The sequence below is a fragment of the Eptatretus burgeri genome, chromosome 3, assembly GCF_056783735.1.
Source record: "Eptatretus burgeri isolate ZD-2024b chromosome 3, Ebu_testis_v1, whole genome shotgun sequence".
Classification (NCBI taxonomy): Eukaryota; Metazoa; Chordata; class Myxini; order Myxiniformes; family Myxinidae; genus Eptatretus; species Eptatretus burgeri.
In genome coordinates this window covers 138,696,654-138,707,898 of record NC_140963.1, presented here as the reverse complement: position 1 = coordinate 138,707,898, position 11,245 = coordinate 138,696,654, and the positions used below count along the sequence as shown (strand labels likewise).

Genomic DNA, 11,245 nt, shown 5'->3' with positions numbered 1-11,245 from the left:
GAATCGGGCACTCTGATTTGGCCCCGGCCACTGTGACCGGAAGCAGCCTTACTTTACCTCCGGCAAGCTTTAGCTGAGCTGCAGAATCGTCTCACTCCGAACACCATGATACGAATTGCCCTGCACCGGACTCCTGCGCCGTGCCCCGGCGACCGGCCGAGGGTCGCGTTGGTCCCACATGCCTGCTTGGGCATCCCCGGCGACCCGCAGTTAGCGCTGGCCAATGTGCTTGGTTTGTCCGTATGCCATGCGGCCCTAGCGATCCGGGCCGTACAGCACGCCTCTGTTTGGTAGCAGCTGTATCGAGGCGGAGGTGCGGGAGGATGTCTGCCGTCCGTGGGAGACATTTGTGGCTGTTGTGGTGAGTGACGACCGACGATAAGACGTTATTGTAACCCCATGCGCAGACCCAAATGAAGAGATGCGCTATGTATGCCCCGTATAGTGCACGTGGATCTGCCACCGTACATGCGGTTATTTATTACGAGCTGCGCCTGTGTCTGCCATCGTGCTTGCGGTTATTTATGACAGGCGGTGTGTGTGCATGGTGCCAACCCCAATCCGTGCCCAGAATTGAAAGAAAAGATTGCATCTAATTATTAGATGAAGATTCGGGTTGAAAAGAGCGCACCGTGTGTGTCCTGTACGGTGTTGGGCGTTTATTGTTTGGTTCTACTGTTGGCCTCCTGAACAGTGGGTAGAGATTATCACTGTGCTGCACTCGTTCCGTGCTGACTAGTGGTAGTGGTGGTCTGTTTTTCTATCCCCCCGGGCACGGCACGTGCTGTCAGTGCTTGTGCTGACTTATGCGAAGACACATTCTTACATGAAGGGTGTGGCCGCGGCTTTTACAGGCGGCTGTTGCTTGGATTTATCTCGGGAATAAGAGAAAAAGAGTAGGAATGAAGTTAGACATATAATTAGACCTAAGTGTGAGATCCACACAACGTACTTGTCCCGTTTGAGCCATTAGACATGAGGGAATGGACTATCTGTACATATTTTAATGAAATAACTGTCTGGTGACCACTGTATGATGGATGCCATTGCCTTGGAGGGATGCGGTTCCCAGAAACGCAACAATATGCACATTGGCGTCGAGGCTTCTGAAACCAGAGAATGACAGGACAGAGTATCAACAGACACAAAATGGGGCAAAGGAAATTATCCTTTGAAAGTGTTGGATTTTCTGTAATAATTTGTATCGTGATCCAGGATGCAAAGGTATGGGCAATGTGCAGGTCAAGTGTTTGAATTGACAATCGATTATTTTCACCAGTACAGTAATTTGAGCAAAATTTATTTGAACCCAGACATCTGCCCTTTCTTAGTGGCCTGCATCACTTGCATGCTTTATTAGGAGCTTCTATTTATATTTCCTGTCGTACGACAAGGTAAATACCTCCTCACACGTGGTGGCACCAAGCTACTTATTCGCTTGTTTTACAATAATTTTATTATCCTCACCCTTTCCTAAAGGTATGGTAGACACATATAATGGGTCGGTGTATGAGTCTGCAGGAAGATCTACTTTAAGACAGATTGTTCATTCTCAGATCTACGGTAATCTATATACCCCAACGTGGCTGCATTGCTCAAGGTTCTCTGATGCTTTCATGCTTTCTCAACCTTTTGCCTGACATTTTTGTCCCTAGGTGCTCCTAGAGCAAGCCAGTTGCCCAGAATTACGTCCTGGATGGAAAAGGGCCTGCCTTGGGCATGATGTTCGGAGCCGAAAAGGTGGCAGTGGGCGTGGCAAGGGTTTTCGGGGCTCGAATCCCAATCCCACCGTTCCGCTGGAAATACGTGTACGGAGGCGATACAGAACGATTTTGCATGATGTTAAAGCAGAATCCGGCGACACGTCCGTTTTATCCTCGTCCGATGATGAAGATGAAGAGGGCGAATGCATCGATGGTGGTGGTATGTGTTTGGTTAAAAAATAGAAAAAAAAAGTTTCTCGCTTTCTTTTGTCTGATGCGATTCCTCCAGCAATCGGTGTGTGTGTGTGTGTGTGTGTGTGTGTGTGTGTGTGTGTGTGTGTGTGTGTGTGTGTGTGTGTGTGTGTGTGTGTGTGTGTGTGTGTGTGTGTGTGTGTGTGTGTGTGCGTGCGCAGACATGGGATCTGCAGGGATGGACATGGGAATTGCATGTGTCCAGCCCATACCAAGGGTTTTGCCAACGCTATGCAATCAGGACGTGCGTACAGCCAGTATGTACCTCATTTCGCTTCACTCGCACAACTTTGTTACTCATTCATTGCGCAAAGCGTTTCCTTCATGTTATTACTCATTCATTACGCAAAGTGTTTCCTTCATGTTATCACTCATTCATTACACAGTGTTTCCGTCACACCATTACTACTTCAATGCACAGTGTTTTTGTCACATAATTTACTTATTCATGACAAAATAATTTCCTTCACATCATAACTCGTTCATTACACAAAGCGTTTCCTTCACGTCATTACTCGTTCCACGGGGGAAATGGGGAAACCACAGGGTAATCTTCCCGGGTCAGATTGCGGTCGTGTGTGTCGGGGTGGTGCTGAGGTGTCGTCCACTCAAGAAGGCGGTCTTCTTTGGTTAACCTGAGGCGGTCCCTTCAGGTGTATGCCTGGAATGTCCTAACCAAAGAGAGGATGATCACCTGTCTCTGAGTTACCATCTGAGTTCAAGCGTTTGGACATCGGTATTGCAGCACTCTCTGAGGTTCGGAGACCGCATTGCGGCGACATCGTGGCAGGTGGTTACACTCACTCTTGGTCTAGTCGCTCTGATGGCTATCATGCCCAAGGAGTTGCTGTAGCTGTGTCCAATAAGCTGACTCCAATGATAAGTGAGGTAACACCGGTCAACGAGCATATTGTGAGACGAAGGATTCGTCATTCCTTCGGTGTCATTTCCCTGCTCTCTGGCTGTGCTCCGACTGAGGCGAGTGATCTTGCTGTGAAGAACGCATTCTATGCCACGCTCAAGTATGTGATTGATCAGTGCCGCAGGCGAGATACTCTTTGAGTTTTGAGGGATTTCAATGCATCGACTGGAACTGATGGGGATGGTTATGAGAAATGTGTTGGTCCCCATGGGTCTGGAACTGTGAACCAGAAGAGCACCAAGTTCCTTGACTTTGCAAGAAGTCGTGGACTTTGGCTGGCTGGTTCATGGTTTCAGCGCCCACAGGTTCATCGCTGGACTTGGTATTCCATTGCTGGTGGTGTGGCAAAGGAGATTGACCATGTGCTCATTGATGGTCAATGGAGGATGATCCAGAATAGCAAGGTCTACTGGAGTGCTTAGTTCCTCAAAACTGACCACAGGCTTGTTGTAGCAACTCTGAAGTTGCAGCGTAAAACCAGGAGAATGGTACCATCCCAGGCTCAGCTGGATGTTGGCAAGCTCAATGATGAGAGGGTAGTTGAGGAGTTTGCGAACAGGCTGAGTGGAGATTTGGGAGGTCTGGGTGCTTTGGGGGATCCTGAAGAGTTCTGGAGTACCTTCAAAACCACCGTCCTTGATGTTGCCGGAAGATGTCTTGGAATTCACCGTAAGACGAAGAGAATTTTGTGTTTCAAGGGACACTGGATACCATTGACCAGAATCGCAGGGCCAGGCTGAATGGCAGAGCTGAGATGTTCAGGGAGCTGAGGTGTAAAACTGAACGTGCACTAAGGGTGGATACGGAGGCCTATGTGCGAGGAATCTGTGAGGGTGTAGAGCATCACCTGTGGTCAAGTGATTCTCGTCCTGCTTACAGGGGAATTCACGCATTGCATTCCTCCAAGCCCATCCCTCAGTGTACTGCAGATCGATCATCGGGTGGTGAGATCTTGACAAAGGAGTCCGAAGTGAAGGCCCACTGGGCCAGTTACTTTGAGCGGCTGTACCAGGCTGATCCACCCGCTGTCGAGTTGGATGTCAGGGGTGTTTCAATCCCTGAGGCTGACCCTCCAATCAACTGTGGTCCACCTTCGTTTGTGGAAACACAGACTGTGGTGAACTGGTTGAAATGGGGTTAAAGCTCCAGGGATCTGTGGCATCCATGCTGAACTTCTCAAGGCTGGTGGAAATGCTGTACTCGTGTCGTTGCATGCAGTTCTGTGCTCTGCTTGGAACACAGGCATCATCCCAACTGACTGGAAGAGGGGCCTTGTTGTCCCTCTGGAAAGGGAAAGGTGACTGCCAAGACTGCAACAACTACCGAGGGGTGACGCTGCTCTCAATGCCGGGCAAGGTCTTTGCTCGGATAATTTGTGGGAGGGTTCACCACCATCTGCTTGAGCACCAGCGTCCAGAGTCGTCAGGCTTCACACCAAAGAGGTCAACGATTGACCATATCCTTGATCTTCCGATCCTCACTGAACGCAGGTGAGAGTTTCAGCAGGGGCTGCTTGCAGCCTATGTTGATCTTTGTGAAGCGTTTGTATCAGTAAGTCGGGATGCCCTCTGGAGGATTCTTTGTCTTCTTGGGGTGCCACAAAAACGGATCAATCTGATGTCTGAACTATACTCTGGTAATGAGAGTGCTGCGAGATGTGGGGATCCCATCTCTGACTTATTTCCAGTTGTTACTGGAGTTCGTCGGGGGTGTGTACTGGCCCCCAAACTTTTCAGCACTTGAATGGACTGGGTTCTGGGGAAGATGTCGGAGAGATCATGCTGCGGTGCATTGTTTGGGAATGTCAAGATCTCTGACCTTGATTTCATAGATGATGCAGTCATCTTTGCGGAGATTCTGGATGTCCTTTTGGGGGCTCTCGAGGTGCTGATTGAGGAGTCGGAGCCGCTGGGATTACGTGTTTCTTGGTCAAAACTAAGATCCAGGCTTTCATTGACATCTTGGATGCTGCTATCTTGTTTGTACCTGTTTGTGGCGTGGATGTTGAGGTCACGGAGAGATTCACTTACTTGGGCAGTGGTATTCATGTCTGCTGGCTGTGAGCCAGAGGTCAACAGACGTCTGGGGAGTAATGGATTCACTGGACCATGGGGTGTGCTGCTGGACCTGTGCAGGAGGACAAAAGTCCAAGTCTTCCGGTCCTTGGTGCTTCCAGTCTTGCTCTATGGATGTGAGACTTGGACTCTGACCAGGGATCGCAGACGGAGACTTCATTCCTTCAGTAACAGGTCTCTTCGGAGAATCCTTAGCTATCTCTGGTCGGACTTTTTGTCCAACGAGCCGTTGCTGAGAGAGACTCAAATGAGATTTGTTACCTGCATATTCCATGAGCTTCAGCTGCGGCTGTGTGGACCTGTGACTCATTTTCCTGACGCTGATCCTGCTCACCAGATTCTCTCAGCGAGGGAGCCTCATGAGTGGAGGAGGTCATTGGGCTGTCCACGTGCCTCGTCGTTGCAGCAGGTTGATGGGCATCTCAAGGAGATGGGGATGGGCCAGGCATCTCCCTGGGAGATGGCCAGACGGAGGCTCCTGGAGTACCGGGGAAAGTGTACGCAGCGACGTGCTGCTCCGTCGCATGCTCCCATACCTGACCTGACCTGATTACTCGTTCATTTCACAGTGTTTTCATCACATCATGACTCGTTAATGACACAAAGCATTCCCTTCGTGTCATTATTAATTTCGCTTGATGAGTGAAACCAATTGACATAATTTGTGATTTTATATCTGCTGTACTTATTTCAGTTCATGGATTAACAAGATATCGAGATCTATCTCGCTTTCTCTCTCCGAATGTTTGCTGCACACATGTCGTCATCTTCATGTCTGGTCTCCCTGCCTGAATGTCTTTCTTATGCTTTGAAAGAGATCTCGATATATCTCCTCATGCTGCACGCAAGTTAAAATATTATCATTTATAATCTGTCAAGTGCTTTGAAAGAGGAAATCTGCTTATTGTTTCCAAACATTTTAATTAATATTTTTGGAAAGATGTACTCATCGTTCATTTATTTAATTGCTGTTCGAGAAATGAAAATCGTGATGACTTTGAGGGTTTCATGCGTGGGCCGAATGGCTTCATTCATGGCGCTCCACAAGTGAAACCGGCACGGCTGCTTGAGTCACGTTGCTGAAGTGAAGATCTACCGATGTGAATGGTGATTTGATAACATTGTGATGCTTTTATGGGTTCTATGCCTGGTGTTGGCTTAATGGTTTCGGTGGCGAGCTTTGGATCCTCGGGTCCTGAGTTCAAATCCCGCTCAGCTGTTGAATTAATACCAGGTGGGGTTCACTCGGCCTATCATCCTTCCGAGGTCGGCAAAATGAGTGCCAGCATGCTGGTATCCTGTGTCGTTGTGGCGACCCGTCCAGGATTGTGCCCAATAGCCAAGGAGAACTGCTTAATCAGCACCAACGCTCTGCACAGAGTATGGTCCCAATCTCCTATGGGTTATCAATGACCAACCGTTTTCACTGCTGCTTCTGCTGATTGATTTGGATATGATGTTTAATTTGAGGTTTCAATGTGATATGTCACAAAGTGGTATCATATCATGGTTAGAGTGTCCGTTCTGAGTCTGAGAGGTCGGTGGTTCGACCACGGCTGAGTCATATCAAACCCTTTTAATATGGTCCGTGCTGCTTCCGTGTTTGACGCTCGGCTTTTAAAAAAAAGTCAGAACACAGGCAAACAACCATAGATTGGCAACCATTGCACAGGCTTGGTCCATGTTATCATGGAGTGCCTTTGAATGACTTAATTGACAGATATATTAGCATAATATAAATACTTTAGATTATTATTATTCCCAGGCTATTGTAATGTGCTCCGCCCGTCTGTCCGTCCGTCTGTCATGCTATCTCCTCCTAAACGGTTGTGAAGAAATTCACCAAATTTGGTAGTTATGATCAACTTTATGATCAAATTCACAAAACTTGATAGTTTGTGTAATGAATGAGTAATAACGCGTGGCAAGAAGGTGCGACAACAGTCTCGTTTCTGACTCTTACCTCTAGGATTGGGTCAAAAGGTCAAATACCAAAAAAATGCAACTATGGGCACATTTTTTTTTAACGAAACTTTGTCTACGCAATCAACATTGTCCTTTTTTTTTATCCCCGGTACATGCCCCATGGAGTGGGGAGTTACGGTCTGAGGAGTTCAAACAGATGTTTTTAACTCAAAATTTCATTCAACTTTGCTTCAGGTGGGAAGCATGGGGATTTGCGATGGCACACCATTGCCTTGACTTCACTCCAGTTCTTATTATTATGCGTGCCTACCCATAGTTTCACTGGTTGGTTTAATCAAAAGACAGCATGTTGTACTTCACTAACATATTGCATGTCTGTCTGTGAGTCTCAATGAGGATGTAAAATGAGTAAAACACAGAAAAAGGGCTTTTATAACACGTAGTTGTTGCTCCTGTCATTGCGGCTGTGATGGTTGTTTGTGCTCCTGTGCAATATTATCCTCTACTGTTGAAGCGAACGTGTGCCTCTCAACGAAATCCTTTCAGCTCTCGCTGTCAAGGCTGGAGTGCTCCCAAAGCAATGTTCTCGGCCCTGTCCTATTCCTAGTTTTCATCAATGATGCCACTGACTAGAATATCCCCTTTATTTCATCGCTGATGACTCCACCCTTTGCTGTGACATCCCTCATCTTTCAGATAGACATACTGCAGCCTCTTCCCTCTCTTCAGACCTTGACAAAATCACAAGCTGGTCAAACACTTGGAATTTGTCTTTCAATCCTGACAAATCTCACACTCTCACTATCTCTCTCTCTGAAAGGACCATCTGGCAAACCCTCCTATCTATTTTCTCAACAACCCTCTGAAATAAGTTCAGTCATTCAAACTCCTGGGTCTCACTATCAGCCATGATCTCTATTGGGAAAACCACATTTCAAAGTTGGCCTCAAAAGCTAGTCGCCGACGAGGCATCCTGCATCGTACAAAGACCTTCCTTGGCACACCTGAACTCCTATCCACCAACAGGGTCTTCATCCGCAGCTTGATAGAGTACTGCTCTCCCCTCTGGACTGGCTCCCTTGTCTCACATCTTGCCTTGCTTGACGTCGTGGAAAGCAATACTTCAAGATCATTGGAATCCCCCGCGATGAAGCTGATTTGGGGTCTATCACTTTTCGATTGAAGATAGGTCGGTAGTCTATCTGTCTTCTCCCGCCTCATTTCTTGTCTTGAACCCTCTTCTCTTTCCATGCTTTGTCCCCCACAGGTTTCTGCAGGGCTCACACGGTGCACTATCAGCCCCCTTCTGGGGAAACTGCCTAAATCCAGAACCACTGCTCACCTCCACTCATTTGTTCCTCTTTTTATTCTACCCGTGGAATTGACTTTCACAATCCTCTTCAATCTCATTCCTCACTCCATGTCTGTAAGACAGCTGTTCACATCCATCTCAGATCTTCCCCAATCCAAAACCATGATCTTTTCTACCTCTGTAAAACCACTCCCATGCCCCTACCTCCGCCCAAATTTTCCTTTTTAATCCATCACCTGTTGTCCGTCCACCCCTTGTATTCTCCCCTACCCCTCATCGTTACCTGCATCCCTTGTCCGTCTCCATCTATTTTGTCTCTCGGTCCTGCTGTTGGCATTTCTCCCTTCGTCTGCTGTTCCTTTTGTTATGTTGCATCCTGATCCGTCCTGTGGTCTCGCTCTTCCATGAGCCTTGACTATGGATATAAATATATATTTCACCTTTGTTGTGCAATTTGTGGTATTTTATTTGCAAAAAGCACGACAAGGACTAAATTCACATTCCCCAGTGAAATGAAATCCTCTTCATGACCAACTGATGTACTAAAAGGCGTTTTTAATTACAAGAGGTGAGAGGTGGCAATATTTCCTATCCATTTACCATGCACTGCAATTTCACTACATAATTACAATTCATTGAAAAATCAAGAAAAACGAAACAAAATAAAACCATTATACAACATCAACGAGGTAGGAATCGTCTCATGAGTCGCTCCATAATGAGAGCGCACCTTAAGGGGAGCACATCGGAACCATTACCTTGATTGGAAAAAGCAACCGGCGGTTTTCAAACGACACATTTGCATAACGTTTGAGGATCTGCAGAGCTCCTGTGTGCCATGTCTTAAGTTCGAGGCAGGATCGTTTTTTAGTTGAGGGTTCAGGTTTTCTTTGGAGTAGTTAATTTAACACAAACTGGGTACGGAGTGCGGTGTGTTTGTGAAAGTTGTGACGTTTGGGAGATCGGTGTTGCAATTGAAAATCGCTAGGTTTCTCAGATAACCACCTTGGCCTAGAAACCATGGGATTGCTTTACAGGGAACAGCAAGCAGCGTCCCGTGTAACCACAGGTACATACCTCGTCGTCTTGTTTGTATCCTCTTCAACCCCTTCTTCCACATCAGGGATTTTCAGACAAATCGGCCATTCACGCACTTTATCATGGGAACACCTTATAAGGAACTTAAATGCAGGAGGAATCCATTTGGCCCATCAAGCCTGCGCACTGGTTGCCAACCAATGGTTGTTTGTCCGTGCTCTATCGTTTATAAATGCTGAGCGTCAAATAAGGAAGCAGCACGTACCGTTTTTAAATCTTTAGTATGAATCGGCCAACATCGGGTTTGAACCGCCGACCTTCCAGATTCAGTAGAGATGCTCTCACCATATTACACCACAGTGGACGAGGATTAAAAACTATTGAAATTATCAGATAAAGCTAGAATAATGTGTTCAGCAGCTCTCATTTTTCTGTCCGTCCCTTTCCAGGTCGACCAAAACTCCAGGCGTCCGACCTGCTTGCCATGCTTCGCAGCCATTCCATAAAACGCAAACGCCAACCGGTAGTGTGTCTTCTCGTGCTTTCTGTTTGTTGGGTTCTTCACTGGCTGAATCGAAGGAAACGCCTCTTTCAAGTCAACTGCTGCAATGGCATACTGTATTAACTAACCTATAACATCCATGCTTTCTCTCTGCCCTTTGTTGACCCATCAATTTGATGATGCAGAACCACCCTGCCTTGTTGATCTCTGACCTGACCTTCAACGACATACTGACCCGACTTAACCTTCCAAAAAAGGGCAAACCGTTTGGTGAGTGCACATCAAAAAAGAGAAAAGGGCATTCGCGTTGTCATTTCAGTGTCCGTAAATGTTGGATAGTTTGCTCAGGCCTTTGCTTCTAATCACAGATGAGTTTTTTGATCATGGAGCACATTGACGGGCATTCTTAACCCCCCCCCCTCCCACTCTATCGTGTTGATAAGAATGATTGCATTGCTAATTGCAAGTATTGAACACACTTTGACACGGTACTGGTGAGCTTGCCATCTGGTGAGATGTGAGCTACAGTTTGTACTTTTACCTGGGTGCAGGTATGAGATTTGAGAGGTTGACAGACAAGTTTGACTGTTGGGTTTGAGTGTGTAACAGGTGGCTAATCTCCTTCAAAAAGGCACCTGCCTATTCATGAAATGCTCAAATTAACAACTTTTCTTGTTTGACTGTTACAACTTCTTTGCTTGCTTTGTAAAAAAAAGGGTTTGGCCTAATTAAGGAGGACATTACAGCACAGTAATTGCTTGGAATAATTTCTGGAATACAGCTTTGGAATACAGCTGGCTTACTTATCGATCAAACACGACTTGATTAACTGCTTCCAGAGGTAGTTTTTTTTATCTTCTAAAAAGTCCATGCATATCAAAAATCATCTTACAATGATGAAACAAACGTGGATGTCACCAAAACTCCAAAATTGACATTTGGGCCGACATAGAGGTTCTAAACTCAGTTATTCCTCTGGTTCCAAACCCAATACTGGCCTTAAGTGCCAGCCAAAGGCCAGCAGACGAGCATATACTTTAGCCTTGCTCCGGGCTGAGCTCCGATAAACTGAGAAGGGTACTCTTGCCCATAGACGAATGCATTTCACAATTAAAAATCAAATCTACTTGGAGTTTAAGGATTACCCTTGTAATGTTTGTGCCATGTGTTTTTTTTTGGCTAGATTTGCCTGGACTCCCGCTTCCCCGACGTCGTGGGCGAGACGAGCGACACAGGAAACGTCCACGTGCCACGCTGGTCGAGACCCCAACCACACCCGAAGAGTCTGAGATACCTGTCGACACATCTGTCATGGACGGGCAGGATTTGGAACTTACTGCTCCCCGTGCAGAAACGTAAACTCTTATCGCCTCTCTCAACTGTCCTGTGTTACTTTAGCGATAATTTGAAACCACAAAGCATTGGGAACAACTTCCACTCACTAAACGTGGACCAGTTATCGCTTTCTCGCTTTCTTTCTAGAAAATAGATCGGCATGGGCTTGTATATTCCAGT

General features: G+C 46.6%; 1 protein-coding gene across 3 annotated transcripts in view; it reads left to right on the top strand.

The window, feature by feature from the left end:
- NFRKB (nuclear factor related to kappaB binding protein) overlaps positions 1-11,245 on the top strand; it is a 92,565-nt gene that overhangs the window by 32,062 nt on the left and 49,258 nt on the right. For all 3 annotated transcript variants that reach the window (XM_085875842.1, XM_085875841.1, XM_085875843.1), the window contains exons 5-9: positions 1,656-1,923; positions 2,117-2,212; positions 9,678-9,751; positions 9,916-10,000; positions 10,914-11,085. In XM_085875842.1, coding sequence (XP_085731968.1) covers positions 1,656-1,923; positions 2,117-2,212; positions 9,678-9,751; positions 9,916-10,000; positions 10,914-11,085 — 695 coding nt within the window. The remainder of the gene's footprint in view (positions 1-1,655; positions 1,924-2,116; positions 2,213-9,677; positions 9,752-9,915; positions 10,001-10,913; positions 11,086-11,245) is intronic.